The 18,546-nt window shown below is 37.4% G+C and overlaps 1 protein-coding gene across 1 annotated transcript in view; it reads left to right on the top strand.

Moving 5' to 3' along the window:
- SMCHD1 (structural maintenance of chromosomes flexible hinge domain containing 1) overlaps positions 1–11,447 on the top strand; it is a 67,913-nt gene extending 56,466 nt beyond the window's left edge. Inside the window, exons 40-48 of the mRNA XM_030445853.1 lie at positions 2,338–2,423; positions 3,227–3,349; positions 3,616–3,806; positions 4,645–4,754; positions 5,342–5,412; positions 7,530–7,701; positions 9,194–9,352; positions 10,089–10,206; positions 11,053–11,447. Of these exons, the coding sequence (XP_030301713.1) occupies positions 2,338–2,423; positions 3,227–3,349; positions 3,616–3,806; positions 4,645–4,754; positions 5,342–5,412; positions 7,530–7,701; positions 9,194–9,352; positions 10,089–10,206; positions 11,053–11,152 (1,130 nt within the window). The 3' untranslated portion in view covers positions 11,153–11,447. The remainder of the gene's footprint in view (positions 1–2,337; positions 2,424–3,226; positions 3,350–3,615; positions 3,807–4,644; positions 4,755–5,341; positions 5,413–7,529; positions 7,702–9,193; positions 9,353–10,088; positions 10,207–11,052) is intronic.
- Positions 11,448–18,546: the final 7,099 nt, after the last annotated feature.

The following is an 18,546-nucleotide window of genomic DNA, read 5'->3' as shown; positions in this document are numbered from 1 at the left end:
GGACAAAAAATGGTACTGAAATCATGAGATACATTCCCTTCTGGCTCTCCTCTAATTGCTATATCTTTGCAATAGCAGGGAAGCACCTGTTTATTTGGATGGACCTTTCCTATAAAAGGTCTTGATTTGAGGTAGAATGTCTTAGGTCAGATCTGTCAAAAGAACAAATAAAACATTGATGTTGGTGGTCTGATTTTTTTTTCTGGTTTTTTTGTTTGTTTGTTTGGTTGGTTGGTTTTTTTTGTGTGTGTGGTTTTTTTGTGTGTTTTTTTTTTTGTGTGTGTTTTTTTTTGTGTGTTTTTTTTTTTCCATGACTGCCTTGCATAAATGCACATGCATCTGGAAATTCCAGGGTTGCCTAAAAAAATTTTAGGGAATGAACTTTAGATAATCTTCTTTCAAAAAGTCAGTCTTACATTTTCATAATGTTAACCTTTTTCCCACATGCTTGTACACTAACTGTGTACACTGATGAAAAATATTCTGTAGCTATTCATTGTTTATCTCTCTGTTCTTCAGCAAATACAATTCTCTATGTAGTGTGTTAAACAGAGCAGTATTAGGACAGTGGCTTACGGGAGTAGGAGAGGTGAAAGAAATGTTTTCTTTGCATAATTTCTGTGAATCATCCTGTCTGTTCATCAGAAGGTTTGTTTTAATAGATGAACTTGGAATTTTTACTTTAACTCATCTCTAAATGTAAATAAACAGAGTGATTAGAATTAGAATGCTGCTGTTCCTTGTCATTTTAGTACAGGGCTATGTTTCTGTCACTGCTTACTGCATGTTTCCATTACGTATGCAAATGCCTGAATTTCAGTGTGAAAAGCAATAGGTGGGGTTTTTCATATTTGCAGATCTCTGCACGTCTCAGGAGAGTAAGTCACAGCCCAACATTATACATTATGCTTAAATAAAATTTCCAAATATAAGCCAGTTTGAACAGAGGGAGTGGAAAGCAACTTACCTGTTTACTCATTTCTTTTTAACATTGAAAAGAAGTTCACATAGAAGATTTGGAGCCTGGTTGGAGCCAGCTGGGGGTTGGTCTCTTTTGCCAGGCAACTCTCAGCAAGACAAGAGGGCACGGTCTTAAGTTGTGCCAGGGGAGGTTTAGGTTGGACATTAGAAAGAATTTCTTTACCGAGAGCGTGATCAGGAATTGGAATGGGCTGCCCAGGGAAGCAGTGGATTCTCCATCCCTGGAGATATTTAAAAAGAGACTGGATGTGGCACTCAGTGCCATGGTCTGGTAACCGCAGTGGTAGTGGATCAGGGTTGGACTTGATGGTCTCTGAGGTCCCTTCCAACCCAGCCAATTCTATGATTCTATGATTTTGAGGAAACAGTGTCCAGAAAGTGGTGTCCCATATCAGAGGCAAAAGAGGACAGTGCCAGCCACCACTTTGTCCTTCCACCATTTGCTGTGGCTTAGGCCCAGTCTGTAACAAAGAACTATGGTGCTGCTCTCTCACTCCTCCCCTGCTGTGGGATGGGAAGGAGAAAGTATAAGGAAAACTTCTGGGTCAATACAAGATGGAGAAGTTTCATTCACCAGTTATGGTCATGGACAAAATACATTCCACTGCACTCTCGAAGCACCGAGTTTTTTCCAGAGCAGCTTTCCCCACAGTCACAGCCTTTGGGCACAGTTACCTCCCCTGATGTGATGTAATCCATGGGCTGCAGATCAACATTTGCTCAGCTGTGGTCTCCTGTGGGCTGCAGGTCCATATCTGTTCCACCGTGTTCCTCCATGGGCTGCAGGGGAACCTCTGCCCTGGAGCACCTCCTCATCTCATTCCTCACTGACCTTGGTATCTTCATATGTGATTCTCTTGCATCTCACTCTCTCTTCTTTGTAGTTTCCTTTTCCCTTTCTTAAATATGTTATTGCAGAATTGCTACCACCCTTGCTTGATGGGCTCATCCTCAGTCAAAGGTGCATCTGACCTCCCCATCTGAGTGGGGAAACTTTGTAGCAGCTTCTCATAGGAGCCACCTCTGTAGCACCTCCCTTGCTACCAGAGTCTGTTCCCCCCAGACCTAACACAATTTTGCCTATTGGCAAACCATTTGGAAAGATAACTGAGCATGAAAGAAAAAGAGTTTACATTCTTAGGCTGATCTAAGGCCTGGACTTACTGCTTCCTAAGCTTAAGGAGATAGCTGCTGAAATAGCTTAGTAGCTGGACAAATCACAACTGATCTGAAATTAAGAAGTGGGCAGGATCAGCTGTGGGTGGAATAGTTCTGAAATGTTGTAAGAAATTCTACATGACATGTTTTGTTACTTTCTAATGTTGCCTTACTGTCTGTTGATTCTACTGGTTTCAGGTCAGGTTAAAGAAGCTGAAACAAGAGAAACTCACCTGAGGAACGAACTGAAAAAACACCAAATTGAATTACCACAGATAAACACAGTATGGTTGATTTCTTACTAAACTAATCTTGGCTTTGCCTTCCTGCTAATGTTACTTGTGTTACCTAGTTTTCATAATGCATTTTTGCAGGCTGATCAATAGACACTGCATGTATTCTGGCATAAGAAACCAAAGAGACCAAAGAAAACTCCTTTTCAGAGAATTAGAGAATTTCATATGTTGCTGCCCAAGTTAACATAAGTCTGAAAGATTGAGGGCAGTATACCTCATTGCTAGTTTCCCATAAAGATCCAATTAGAAAGAATTTTTTTTAAAGAAATATCTCAAACTACTAGCATTTCACAAAAAAAAAAAAAAAAAAAGTAAATAATCAATTCTCTTTAGGTCAAATAAAGCCAAGTATTAAAGTCATGAGTCAGAATTCAGTAGAATTTAATTGTGCGCATTCTGCAATCATAATACCCGAGTTCCCTCTGCTGGCTAAATTTTTCAGGCCTGGACATAGTCCCTTTGTAAAATGGCTTCTTTTTGTATGTTTGCCATTGTCTCCTGCAATTTTTTTTTCAGTTTTGTCTCTTCTCAAACTCTGGTAGTTCACTGTGAAATGTTCCCTGAAGTTTTAAAAAAAAACCATAGCAGTAAAAATCATTCATAGTCACAATCTCAGTGTGCCTTCTTTTGCTCTCCTCTGAGATTATATAGCTGTTCGCTAGGTATTAAGTCTTATTTCCAATTACTGAGTTATTTTTTTGTTAGGAACTTGATTGACAGCAGATCCAATGACTACTTCTGCAGCTGAGCCCAGTGATATTTGTTTTCTAACTTTAATGTTTGATTCTCAGCTTCAGTACGTGGATTCTCTTATAAAACAAAAGATGTTGGATCAAGAAGTACTAATGAAACAGCCAAGGCGAACTTGTACCCTCCCAAACTATCCAAAAGGAAACCAGGATATTTTAGGCAAGGTGAGTTTTCTTCTGGAGAGCCTTTAAATGAGGAAATAGTGATGAAAAATTAGCCAACCAAATAGGCAAGTAATTTTTGAGGATTACTAAAAAGGTGACATTCTCAACACATCAGGTGACCAGCTATTCTAACAGAGCTAACAACAGTGGAATTAAATGTCTTACGTTTCAGGATGGTTGTGACTAGTCTGTGGTGGTTTTGGGAGGTGGTTTTAGAGGAGGTGGTTTTGGCTTCTATTATGACTTTTCTAACTTCTCTGGTACAGATTGCACATCTAGCTCAAATTGAGGATAACGAAGCAGCAAAAGTTATCTCTTGGCATTTGGCAAGTGACATGGATTGTGTTGTCACACTGACTACTGAAGCCGCTCGTTCTATTTTTGATGAAACTCAAGGTCGACAACAAGTGTTACCCCTTGATTCTATTTACAAGAAGACACTCCCTGATTGGAACAGGTAGAAAAAGCAATAATAAGAATTTCTGCATTTGTAGTATATACTTCTTCAACCTTTATCTGTCTGATTTGTTTTTTCAAACCTCTGTTAAAGATTTGAAGGATAAAATTTCTGGCTTTGTAATATAACAACAGTAATGTCACTTGAAATGCCAGTTGAAATTGTAGCTTTATATCTAACTGCTGTATCTTGTTCTTTATTTAATATGGTGTTGCTATTAAAAAGAAAATACAACCTACCTTTTCTTAAATTCACTTGTTTTCTAGGGCAGGAATTTCTTTTAAATAATTCTAGCACTCCAAATTCTGACTTTTTAAAAAAAAAGAGTTCTGGAGTTTTCTAAATTTTCTAAAATGTTTTCTAAAACACTTTCTAAAATCATCTGCTGTAATAGAAATACATTCTGTTGTTTTGGTTTCCTGGAAGATAAAGGAAAATAGAATTCCCTGAAAATAATTGGTTGACGAAGATAACTAATAATATCTTAAAGAATGCTTTCCAGAAAAGATCTGATGTGCAAGTGTATTTTTAAGGTCCAAAATCTCTGTTATAAGTTAGTGTATTAAAACTTGTCCATAAAATTATTCATACGAATTTGTTTGATATATGTCTCATTACAAATTAGTGTTTCACCAAAGCATCTTTAATACAACTGGCATTTCAGGTATTTTTGGAATCATTTATCACCTTACGTGGTAGTGTTAAGATTCATTCAGTTCAGTTTGAAATTTCTGACTAGGCCGTCAAAAGTAATATTGAAATAAGGACAAATTACTTTTTTCTCTTTTCTCTCTCTTTTTTCCCTTCTGCTCCCTCATTCTCCCTTTTCTTTAACTAGACCTTTACCTCACTTAAGAAATGGGAAAATCTTCTTCAGACCTATTGGAAATCCTGTTTTTGCAAGAGATCTGTTAACATTTCCAGATAATGCAGAGCATTGTCAAACAGGTAAATAATACTAGAGAAATTGTCCCTTTTTTTTCTTTTTAATAAATAAAATAGAAAAATATCACAAATCATAATCCATGCAGTAAACTTAATTGAAACATTTACAGATACCAGCATATGTTCCTCATGAGGTCTTCTATTAGCAGAAGAAAAGTCTTGAAGTTGGATCATCAGCCTGTGAATGTTTTTTAATTTCTAACCCATGGAATACTATGAAACATTAAGAAAGAACAAAATCAGGAAGGACTTAAAAACTATCATGTATAATGTCCTAAAACTTGGGATTCCATTATGTGTGCCTTCATAAATGTAAGATATCAAAGGAGTATTTTGGTAGAAAATATAATCATTTATACCAGGAAACAGTTAAACATACAAAATTCTTTTCTTTTTGAATTCTTTGGTGAAAAGATTGCCTTTTTATCTCCATCTCAGAATAAAAATTCATGGAAAAAAGATAATGTATATTCTGTTTCATTTCCATGTATCTGAATAGGTGTAATAATCATGACTCAGAACTGATCTTTCAAAACTCCAGTTATTTTGTTGCAGAGAAATTTCATGGTTAAAAAAAATATATTTTTCAGTGTTTGGGATGCTTTTGGGTGACACTATCATTATAGATAACTTGGATGCTGCCAACCATTACAGGAAAGAGGTATGTTTCAGCCGTTCTTGATTTTTTTTTTTTTTTAAACAAATACATTGCAAACCTACATATTTAATGCGTTACAACCTTAAAAAAATTGCTAAGTTTAATGTTATGTTAGCTCTAAGTGTGCTTAGTGTCTGTAGGTCTTGATGCACTTTAAAGTTAATGAAATCTTTATCATTGGCACTGACAAAATGACCTTTGGTCAACAAATAAAAATATTTGAACATTGCCATGAAACATGGGACCATGTTTTTAAAGATAAAATTTTTAGTTTTGCTGTTATTTGTAAATGCAAGTTCTTCAGTACTTTCCTAGTCTCTATACGTATAATAAAATATAGGAGTCTGAGACACATGATGAAATTACAGAGTCATTAAAATGACTGAAATCTTGATATAAAACTTATTAGACCTTTTTCTGACCCATTTTATGTAGCTTAAATGGGACACATTTTAGCAGGCAAGAGTCTGAGAAAGTCCTGACACTGTTTCAGCTTGTGAGTTTGCTAGAATTTAATTTTTTTTTCCTTTCCAGAAGTACAAGAAATAGTACTGCATGGTTGTTCCTAGAGATCATAAAATAATTTGGGTTGGAAAGGACCTCTAAAGGTCATCTAGTCCAACCCCCCTGCAATGAACAGGGATGCTTTCATCTAAATGAGGTTGCTCAGAGTCTCACCTTTAATATATCCAGGGATGAGTCCCTCAACTACTTCCCTGGGCAACCTGTTCCATTTTTCATCCATTCTAAATCTGCTTTCTTCTAATTTAAAACCATTGCCCCTTGTCCCATCACTACAGTCCCTTATAAACAGTTCCTCTCCAGCCTTCCTGTAGCCCCCTTCAGGTACTGGAAGGTCACTGTTAGGTCTCCCAGGAGCTTTCTGTTCTCCAGGCTGAACAACCCAGCTGCCTCAGCCTGTCTATGTAGGGCAGGTCTTCCAGACTCCTGATCATTTTTGTAGCCCTCCACTGGACCTGCTCCATCAAGTCCATGTCCTTCCTGTATTGAGGGCACCAGAGCTGGACACAGTACTCCAGGTGAGGTCTCACCGGAGCAGAGCAAAGTGGCAGAATCACCCTTCTCTTGGCCACGCTTCTTTTGATGCAGCCCAGGATGCTATTGGCCTTCTGGACATGTTGGCTCATGTCCAGCTGTTTGCCCACCTGCGCCCCAAAGTCCTTTTCTGCAGGGCTCCTTTCTGAAACCTCCTCCCCAAGCCTGAACTGATAATGTGGATTGTTCCAACCAGCTGCAGGACCCTGCACTTGGTTTTCTTGAACCTCATGAAGTTCACCTGGGCTCACCTCTCCAGTTTGTCTGGGTCCTTCTGGATGACATCCCATCCCTCTGCCTTATCAACAGCATCACTCAGCTTGGTGTCCTCTGAAAACCTGGTCGATCCCACTGTTTATATTGTTGATAAAAACATTAAACAGTACAGATGATGTACTGGTGTACATTAGATGTCTGGTGGCATCTAAAATTGGTTGCCTGTTTCATTCCTTTACTGTCAGTGCAGCATGAATTTCCCATCTTAGGAATGACATTAGGAAAAAAATTATTTCCTGTGAGGGTGGTGAGACACTGGCACAGGTTGCCCAAGGAAGTTGTGGCTGCCCCCTTCCTGGAAGTATTCAAGACCAGGCTGGATGGAGCATTGAGCAACCTGATCTAGTGGGATGTGTCCCTGCCCACGCAGGGTGTGGTGGAATCAGATGATCTTTAAGGTCCCTTCCAACCCAAACCATTCTATGATTGTATGATCTTCATCAAACAATTGAATTAAGTGCTCATTTCATGGTGTATGTTGATAATTACCTTTTTTCCAGTGTAGATCTATATTCTGCCTCCAGAGCTCTGTTAAAATCTGAAGAAACAAATAAAAAACCCAAAACAAAACAAAAATCTGGTTTTCAAAATTAGTAGCTCTGAAGTTTAATTTTAATATATGAATCCTATTAATTGAAAGGAAAAGTCTCAAAATGTCGTTTCCTAAAATACATTCTCATTAGAGAACAAGCTGCGTTGTTCAGAGATACCAAGCCTCACAACTACATTGCTGAAAAGACATTTTCCTTGGACTTACTAATTTAGTATTATTTTTTATACTTGTGTAGGTTGTAAAAATTACACATTGCCCTACTTTGCTGACTAGGGAAGGAGACAGGATTCGCAGCAATGGAAAATTTGGAGGCCTTCAGAATAAAGCTCCTCCAATGGACAAACTCAGAGGAATGGTATTTGGAGCACCCATGCCAAAAGTTTACTCTACTTTCTCTGGACAGATAGGTGGGTTAATGAAGTCATGAAAATATGGAACTACTAAAACTAGATTGCTTGCTTATGTTATTATCTTATGTAATATAAAAAGGAAAATTTCAGTGGAACATAAAATTAGTTTTAAAAATGGTACCTATACAATATACAATATTTATATACTTCCTGGGGAAAAAAATAATATGAGATACTCTTAAAGAGTATAAGCAGTGGTAGTTTTGCAAACATTAGACATGAGAAGCTTGAGCTGATAAAATTCCAGCATTCTTGAAAAACAAGTTACAGGTCTTTTTGATCTAGAAACACCATACATAAATGTAGAATTTCTTACTGTGCAAGAGAGCTCTATCTAGCAGTAGTAGAAAAATTTCTGTTCTAATCAGTCATGCACAACATCTTCTACATTATTTCTGTAACAAGATGATACCTTATATTGCCTGTGGGATCACTTACATTTCATTATGTGCTTGAATTCTTCCTTTCTAAATAAAGGAACTTATAAATTAAGTTAAAAGGTAGCAGCTTCTGACATGTAACAGCTGAGCTGACTGATTTATGAAACATTAAAAAAAATCTTACAAATAAGGTTATTCCTAAATACTCAGTTTTCAAACAAAAGGACATGGAGTTTTTCCATTACAGTGTTCCTAGAAGTATTGCAATGGAGAGGGGTAGGAGAAGAATGAGAAACAACTCGTTCCTGTTGGAGTAGCCTTGGACATGAGCAAACTACTTAACACTGACCAGCTGAGGGAGGAAAAAGACTAAAAATGTCTTCCCTAAGCATTTCGGTTAAAATATATTACAAGTAGGAAAACAATAGTTAAGCATTTCATGCACAGGCTAATTATGTTATAATATTATATTATGTTATGTTATATTAATACTATATTGTATTATATATGTCTATCAACACATTTTCAATTGTTGAACTCAATTATTACTCAATTATATTTAAGGTGAATTAAATTGGAATTGTCTATAATTAAGCACAGAGGAGAAGGCCATGTTTTAATTTCATGTGAAACTCAGTTATATGTTCTTGTGTTCCACAAGGCTGGCCTAGAATTTGAGTCAGAAATACAAGCTTCAGCTTTATAACACTGAAAACAAAATATACTACACATGAGCACTTCTAATGGCATCAAAAGTAAAGAATTCGTTTTGGAACATGCAAGTGACAAGATATGTAAAAAAACCACCTGTTTGCCACATAAAATTCAGAGTTGGCCGGCACTTTACTGTGCTCTAAGATACAGGCTCAAAAAGAAAAGAGGAATCAAAATATTGGGTGTGATTTATTTTTTTCTCCCTTCCTTCTTTTTCCATTCTGTCTTTACAGTTATTTTAAGAACACCCACTGGTTTATTTTTTTTTAATGCTGTGCTTTTGAAATATACATTTCTGGTGAATCTTTTTTATAATCTGGATTGTATGTGGTAGCCTTCTAAATGAAAATGACCACTTACTTGCTGTATTACCTGTTATTATTTTGTTCAATTAGATCTTCTTCAGCAATACCGTGCAGCGATGTTGAAACTTGATAGTGTGAATAAGGACCTTGATTTACATTTGCAGTCACTTAACACTCCAGAAATGCAAAAGAAAAAAAAGGAACTTGCCGAACAAGAGAAAAGCCTCAAGCTAATAGAACAAAAATTGGGTAGGTTATTGTGTTATATTTCTGGTGTCCTAAAGGAGGAGAGCTGTTAACTGCATCCAGATGTGTTCTGCTCTTGCAAACTGACAAAATCAGACTATGAAGGAAGTTTGTTAAAATTAAGAGCTTAGATGTGTCTCATTTTAGGGAAAGAATAGAAAAACTGTGTGTAGTATGATGCTGTGGATATTGTCTAGACCAGCACTGCCCTGTAATGTGTTCAGATAATAAGAATGTGGTCAGTTAGTGTCCTGTGAACCTGAAACTATGATCTCACTAATATGAGATGGTTTAACTGTTTGTCTAGCTGGACCAGTGGTAGAGAACACAGACATTCTTTTAGAAACGACTGTGTGGTAAAGAGCTGAATTGCTTTTACTAAGGAAACACAATCAAAACATTGTACTATAAAAAGAAACACCCCTAATTCTGCAAGGATAGTGTTTCTTAGCTAGAGATGGTTTCTATGGCAGTATCAAGTAATTTGTGATATTTCAAAATATATTTTAAAGAAAAATATTTACTCCCTGACAACTGTAGATAAAGCAAAAGTTTTCAGCTGTGAGCTTGGATCTCAGTTTCAGATATATATAACTATATAATATAAAATTTACTATACTATAAAATTTATGGCATGTCTAAAACCTTACTTCAAAGGTTTAACACTACTGTTACAGGGCTCATTTATAACCAGTGGGATGAATATATGTTTACATTGGGTCTTGCAACTTTTTCTTAGGTATGACCCCATCAGATAAAGTCACTGAATCATTGCTTCAGCCCCTAATGTTGGATCTATCTGACACCCCCATCCCTCCCAAAAGAGTGCGAAGAGACACAGGGAAAAAATTGTATACGTAAGTCTGCTATGAATCCAGTCATTACTTTTCCATATCCTGAATGCAAAGTAAAAACTAGTTTGGGGGTTTGTTTTTCATGGGAGCTTCTTTTTTTTTCCATTTGTGTTTGTATACAATAACCAACAATTAGTCAAGTTCACATAAGGCTGATTTTCAAGGTAATATTTTATTTCCTTTTAAACTATACTGTTTTTAAAGCTTGGTCTAAAGATATACTTGCTAAATCTGATTGTTTCTCTTCATTAACTGATTGATTGCCATCTTTGTGCATTCACATTCTCTGTATTTTCTCGTACATTCAACTCTTGTACCCCAGACCCATTTGAGATGGCTTAGTTTGTAAACTCTTTTAAGGTCTGAGGTCCAGTTCTGGGCAGATGAATAAAGAGGGAATTAATCTTGCATAACTTTTCCTAACTAAATGAGGTGACCTGGTGGTAAAGCATTTAATATAGCTATTTCTTTACCCATATATCCGTTGCCTGTGTGGCTAATGAACATTTGTTAAACACACAATAAAATCAGGGAAATCTGTAAATCTCTGTTTAAAATTATGTGGAATTGAAATTTCCATTTCTCAGGTCTCTCATGACTGAATCATTCTCTTTGCTGGACTTTGGTCATATTTGTGAGATCGTTTAAATCTTGTTCAGTTGTGTTCTGCAAATCTCTGAATTTTTAATATATTACTATGTCTGTTATTTATATTTGTTATAATTTAAAAAAATTTATCCACATGTGTAACTTGCTATGTATTTAAACTATCTAATATTAGCCTGATCCTATTCCTCATTTTAACCAAATAACTTGTTTAATAAGCTACTGTGCTTTGTTTTTATTTAGCTCTGAAGAATGGATCTCCACTTCCACAAAGAAGCAACAACAACTGCTGCAGATACCATCTTCAGAACTTAATGGAACTACACGGAAAAGAAAGGCATAGACTGATGAAATTTGCTGAAAACAGCTGTGTACTGAAAATGTGAATACATTCAGTTAAAGGAAATATTCATGTTGTATTACCCAGTACTATGAAGATTTTTATACTGATAGACGATATAAATGTATTTCAGTTAGTAGTAACAAAAATCTAAGTATTTAACACTGATAGCCTAATTTTTGTATAGTTAATTTTGATTTCTAAAAGCTTTCAGAGTTTTTATGTTCATGTGTGAAAAAAAGTTTAAAATATATCCTTTTTTATTTATGAAAAAAAAAATCAAACTTTTCAATAAAAACTGCTTCAATACAAAGCATTGCCAATATAATTGATTGTAATAATTAAATCAACAGATGGTGTGGTGAAATGAGATTTTCATTTAAAAAACTTTCCTGGCTGTCTTGGGGAAGAGAACTTTCTGGACTGCTCTTTTTTGCTGGGTTTTAGGTGTCAAGGTTATACCAGTTTCAAGGTATTCAAGGGTTGGAGCAGCAATATACTGAGATGTAACCACAGCCGTTTGTAGAGTCTTCAGTTAACAGCAAGCCAGTACCTAAGGCTGTGTCCAAGATGCTGACATGGGAATTCATATCTACTTCAGACAGTGTGAATGGAAAAAAAGCAGTAAATTGTGAGTATGAAAATGTTCACTAGGGGAGGGATACTTCATGAGTGCAAATTTGTACCAACGCTAAATCAATTTTAACATCTGTGTTACCACAGCCCTCGTGGAAGAACCTCACTGCTTAAGCAAATGAAAAATTCATCCTTAAATTGAAACAGAAAATGGAGCTGACCAAAGGATTCTATTGGCTTTCATAAATACCTAAAGAAAAATAAAATTTTCTGTGTTTTTACAATATGAAGCCTTAAAATAGTAGAGAAAATATTCAACAGGTAAATGAGGCCCCAAAAAAGAGAGAGTCTAAGATTTGTATCACAAAGATTTTATTAATTTACAGGGCAGAAAAGACTTGATTAATAATACATTTTCAACCATGCCCAGAGTGAGCAGTTGGAAATAGTCTTGATTGGATGAAAAAGATAAAGAGTAGAAAGCTAAACTTGAGACAGTATAGAATTATTATTTGAAGCTATGTAAATAACATATCAAAAGGTGTTCAAGGATGTGGACTTGTTAGTTCATATCAGTCTCAAAGAATTTCTGGCTTGGAGTGAAAGTTGTTATCAAATCTACTAATTAATAGTCAGCAACAAGCATTTTAATATACAGCTTTTATGAGAGGAGACTTTAAATGTAGAAGGATGTGATGGCATCCTGCTGGAAGTTTCAGAATGCTGGCCACTGGTGCACATCTCTGACATTTCTAATAAAATGAAATGTCATCAAATCAAGAAGATATTAAGCAGTCTCTTTTGTGGTACCTCATGTCTTAAAGGTAGCCTAAATTATCTTAGGTATCACTTTGTTGTATTAAAGAAAATAAATCTATTCAAATATAATGTAACACCTGCCAAAAAATATTTGAGCTATGCCTCTGCCCTTTTTCTTGTTTCTCAGCTCTAAATTTAGACATCAAGACTTGAACCAGGCAGCCATAATGGAGGGCTTGCCACATAAGAAATTGTCCCATCACACCAAGCTACCTGGTATTACTTCCAGTAAATGCATTTATTTTCATTCTGACATCTGCCTAGCCTCTGGATGACCTTGGATTTTGTTTGATCAAATAACTATTTTTGGGGAAACGTTTCCTTTTGAAATTCATCTCCTGCCTTCAGTGGTCAGTATAGGCGCTGCCCAGTGTCATCTGATGGATCTCCCAGCTGGAAGAAGCAAACAGGAAATTAAGGATCATTTCCAAAGCTGTGTAATAGCTATTGGATATTTTTGGAAATTTCACAAGGGAATTTTCAGGATTTTTTCAGCAGAGTGATTGCAAGTTATTGTGGTGCAAGTTACTGCTTTGCATAGCTGATTGGGGCACCTAATTTGCCCTGAATGAAAACATTCATGCTCTGAAGGTAAGTGTAATTTTGTTTTTCTTTACCCATTCTTTACCCTATGACAATAAACGAAGGACTAAAAACTAGGGTGTGGATGTTGTCCTCATTTCATATGGAGTTAGTGGAGACCAGTGCAGGAAATGTGAGGGGAAGTGGTTCTGGCAGGGGTTTGGGTCAGATCATGGGACCAAGGAGCTGGTTTCTAATGGAGACTGGAAACAGCTCTGGGTGGGGAAGGGCTGTTGCCTGCTGCTCCATGGTAGGAAGCAGCCTCAGGGCTGGGTGGTGATAGGATGGGGTGGGCTACAGTCACATCAGGTCAGGCTCTGACTGTATGTGCAGTTGGTGGTACCAAGTCTTGGTTCCCTCTTGGCCTATTGTACCCTGTCAGGAAGCTGAGTAGAAGGCCCACTGCTGTGGCAGGTGACCCTACGCCACACAGTCCTCTACACCCCACAGTAGTTTTCTTACTCAGAAGGTTGACAGACTTACCCCATCGAAAGACCTGAGACCTTGCCATTTCTTCAGCTTGTGGCTTTCACTGCACCCTGCCCCATCACGGCCTGTTATCATCATAGAATCATAGAATTACTCAGGCTTGAAAAAACCTTCAAGGTCATTGAGTCCAGCCTTGTCCTAACCCTATTACCCTATTCCTGATGACCCACCATTAAACTATGTCCCCAGCAACACCATTATTTTATATGCTGGGCTCATCAGTGGTAATGGAATTTGGAGCATCTGCCATTTCAACAAGGTGAGACAGAGCTGCACCCCTGCGGTGTGAGCTGCTGCCAAATTCTCTTGTAGGACTGGTAACCTCTGGCAGAAGTTAAGGGGAAGCCTAATGTGTCAATCAGGGCTCCAGCTGAGAGAAAAAGCAATGAGGGGGAAGAAGAAAAGATGATGCCCCCAGAGCAAAAGGAAGGCAGAGCAGTAAGCAAGGCAGGGAACTGGTGCAGGATGATGCTGTGCTGTTGCTAAGTCAAAAGCCCAAATGGCCATTGAGACACCTGGTGAGACTTGAGCAGTATAATTACTAGATATTTTGCTCTAAAGCAGATGCATATTTGATCTAAGTTTGTGTTGCTATTCTGAACACCATTTGCAGCTAAGATGATCAACTAATTTGCAGTCACCTTTGATGAATGGTCCATACCGTCAATTGCTCACAATAGGAGGAGGGGTAAGTTGCCTGCTGTGATGTGCTCTCTCAAGGATGCAGTGTCTACAGGTGCATTTTGCAGTTATTCCTCCATCCCTTTTTCTGTGTTATCCAGTAGTTTGGTTGGGGTGGAGGGGGAGTGAAACACACTCTGCTGTCCTCTGTCAATGAAGCACAATGCATGTTGTGAGCACAAGAGGCAAGTGTGTGCATTTGACACAGATACAGCAATCCAGGAACTCAATTTTACTTGATACTGCCCATGTTTTTGAAGATTCATTAAAAATAATATTCTTTGTTCAGGCAAAAAGCGTGCCATCCCAGGAGTCAGTTTGCTTCAGGCTTCTCATTCTTTCTGTTATTAATCCTAGAAGTCTTTTCTTTCAGCATCCTTTATCACTGTTTGTATTTTCTGACTCTTCTCTTTTACTTTCTTTTTTTTCCATGGGAATCAACATTGGTTTTGAAGGTCTTCTTTTTTCATCTCTTTTTCCTGGCATTGGAACAGGGATTCTTAATTAGAGACTTTTATGGTTACAGTATCTGGCTGGGGTTGTGGTGGTGTCATTTCATGGACATTTAATAAAGCATTAGTAATGAACTGTCATTAAAATGGTGTTTGCCTTCATGCATCAACATTTTCTCCCCTTAAATTCTGCTCCTATGTTTTTTTTTTCATATTTAGGAAATGCAGCCAGTTAAGATTGCATTCCAGCAGCTCAAAGCAAGTATAAATATTTCCACCAAGAGAACCAGCACAGGAGAGATCACCAATCTATTGCTTTTTACCTGCAAGGATGCAGTTCAGCATATGAGAAGCCTGAAGTAGTTTTAATATTATGTTTTTTAAAGTCTGTTTGGCTATCCTCTAGCAATTAAAACATTTTACTCATGGTAGCAATGACAGTATCTTTCAATATGAAGAAGCTTTTAGCCTCCTTTTTGCCTGTTGCTGGGAAGGGTGTATCCAGTGATTTTGACATTCCTGCCACATCAGATCATCTCCCCAGGCTTCAGCAACAGGGATCTTTTCTGTTTCATACAAAGTATAGACATGTGTGTGCATACGTGCAATTTCTCTACTATTCCATATTGCCATAAACAGGCTCTTCCACCCTCTCTGTTACTGTGAAAAGGCATAAAATTGCAACAGAGCTACTGTGACCAGATGTATTTTAGCTGCACAGGTATCTTCACTCTGCTTCACTTGTCTGCTTTGCAACAAAATCATTCCAAGGAACAGACAAGTCTTTAAAAATTTACACAAACATGTGTGCACATAAACTATTTGAATACAATTTTATTTTAAACCAACCTATATATAAAACAGGAAAAATTTCAGGTATTAGATAGAAACCAGCACCTTCAATTTGCAACTTTATTGATTGCACAACTTCTACTGTATGCTTAATGTATGTTAATCTCTCACTATTTTTTATAGGACTGAGTATTTATAGGACTGAGAAATTACCCATTACTTTGTGGAGTAACGATTTTATAGTATAGTAGCAGCTCGTTGTTTATGACTACAATATTTAGGCCCTGTTTGTATGCACACAATCAAGCACATATGTGGTTTGCAACAGAAATGGGCCACAAAGAAAAGGCCTTCTTTCTAGCTGCCAAAGTTGAAAATATTTTACACTACCAGAACTGTTTACTGTTCTTACACAACAACAAATTACGTAAGATTTTTTTAAATTATTTTTCACCTCATCATAGAATTGTTTAGGTTGAAAAAGACCAGTAAGAATATCCGGTCCAACCTTGAAAAACATAGCCCCAAAATCTTTGCCTAAACTGCAGAATATTCACTCTTGTTAGCAAAGGAATGTTATCTTCTAGTTGCTAGAAGGACTTTTAGTGGGTCCTCATTTCCTATTATCCACTCCTTCAGTCCTCATCCTATAATTTTGGCAAACCAACTAAACCACATCATGCAAGAAATACACAAATTGTTACATTCAAGCCCAATTTCTAGATCAGATAAATTATTTTCCCTCAATGAACTTACAAGTTTGGAAGAACAGTGAACCAAATGCCTGTGGGAACCTCTCCTCGATCAGTTTTCAAAAAACAAAAAAGGCAGGTTTAAAAGTTACTGAATAAAAACCTGAATTATTGAATTGTTGCTACTACTTTGATTAATAGAACTGATTCAAAAAACCTAAAAAAAATAACTTTCTCCAGTAAACAGGTAGTGAAAACAAGTATTTTTTATTACACACAGTTCCTGATTTTATCAGGTTCTTATGGCCAGAGTATAAAAGAGGAATAAAATGGCATATCATAAAATTAGTATTTAATTAAAGGCTGCCTCATAATAAACAGGCAAGGTGAACTAGCATGCTTCTTCTTTGTTTTCCTTTCAAGATCCTGCCTTTCTAAGGATCTCCTAGCACATACATGGATGCATGTATATAATACCAACCTGAATTAAGGACTGCTCTGTCTGAAGTCAGAGATGGCAGGTCCAGCTCTGCTCAAGCTGGAAGAACCGGTTGTGCAAGAAGAAGATTCATGACAGCCTGAGGAATGCAGTGAAAAGAATTCTTCTTAAACAATAGAGAAGGCCATTCTGCAAGTTGCTCAAGAGCTTCTTTTCTTCAGTAGAGTCCTGGGGCAATTCTAGGACAGTGGATGTCTTGTGAAAAGTGAGAAGGGATGGTTAGAAGTCCCCAGAATGTTAGGGACTTCTGGCAGAAGCAGTCATGAGAGTAATCTTAGTAATGCATACCAGAACTATCTCAGTGCTGGAAAATCAAAGCAGAGCTACAGAAGTGGAAGCACACTGAGGACTGGTAAGCTTGCAAGAAGCCTCACATGTTGAAATTGAGCCTGCTTCTGTTGAAAATGCTGATTTTTGGCAGAGTTGCCTCAACTTTATCTGCCTGAATTTACCTGAAAGTATACAGCAAAGCTGATTGAGTCAAACTGCTGTAACAGCATGGTAAAAATGGGTTAGATCAATTACAAAGTAATGGTGTGTTGCTGCCTTGTTAGACAGACTTGTGCAAGCTTGCAACTAATCATGTCCTTCATTGACATTTTAACCACTGTTTTGAAGTTTGTAATTACATTCTGAGCTGAGAGCCTTCTGATGCCAAATGCAGTTTATTGTCATGCGCAGCTTGAAAGGAAAAAAGTCCCAATGAAAGTGGGTGGTCAGCCCAAGACTGACTCTGGATGGAGATTTTATCTACCTGCAGATTTGAGCCCATCTGGGAGTCAGCATCAGAGCATCCAGCATTTATGAGATTAGATCAGTTTCAGTCTCCTTACTCTGCAAAAACTATGAAGCCAGAAGGAGCACTGGTGGAGGGCCAAGACAGTTTTTACTTTTTCATTTTTTACTGAGTGAACTTGTGATGCTGTAAAGTCTCTTTGCTCTACCAAACTTTGTCGCCTACCTGTGCCAAGATATTTCAAATATAAAAAACAGCCCCCAGAGAAGTCTGGATGGAGGAGTATGTGGCAGGGATGAAGGAATTGTGGCAGCAATGGAGAAAGCATAAGAAATCAGACATCGATGGCTTTGAAATTTGGGTCTGAAGTTTCACATCTCCAAAAAGAAGGCCTGACATTTTGTTAGGCCTTTGTTGCTGGATGCTTCCAAGACTGCAGCAACTTGGGGTTAGAGATGAACCAGCTGGGAAGGCTACTGACGGATGACTCCAAGAGCCTGCAAGTCTCAGCTCTGTGGTAAGAGTCCCCTACGATTATGTGCTGAAGGAAACACAGGTGAGCAGAAAAGCAAAAACTGCAGAATAAAACTGAAAATAAAATCCCAGGTAAATATTTGAGAAGCAACATGAAAGCTGAACTGAGATGGGCACATTCATGAACATCAGAGTTACTGTGGTAGCTTCATGGACTATCTCACTAGTGAGATGCCTGACATTGACAGGTAGGCACACAATCTAGTGATTATATGGTGCAAAACCTCAATGCAACTTTTTTCAACTTATGCCAAATAGCCTATTCCAAAAAACTTTTTACAGGCCACTTTTCTTCGTGTTTCTGAGTCGCATTTTCCTTATATTCCCCAAGTCACTGAAAGATCACAGAATAGATTTTCAACAAGGTTTGGTAGTACTGTGATGAGCTGTTCTTACAGGAAAGAGAACACTGATTTTTTAATTTTTCTTTTAGATTTCCTAGCTATCTTGTGGGGGGTTTTGTGGCTCTTGGAGCCAAAACCATCTAATCCCCAGTTACTCAACCACCCACTGAATCACAGCGTGGGAACATGTGTTCTAGGCTA

Source organism: Calypte anna, chromosome 2 (genome assembly GCF_003957555.1).
Source record: "Calypte anna isolate BGI_N300 chromosome 2, bCalAnn1_v1.p, whole genome shotgun sequence".
NCBI lineage: Eukaryota > Metazoa > Chordata > Aves > Apodiformes > Trochilidae > Calypte > Calypte anna.
Note: the sequence above shows the minus strand (reverse complement) of the source record. Positions and strands in the feature narration are given on the sequence as shown.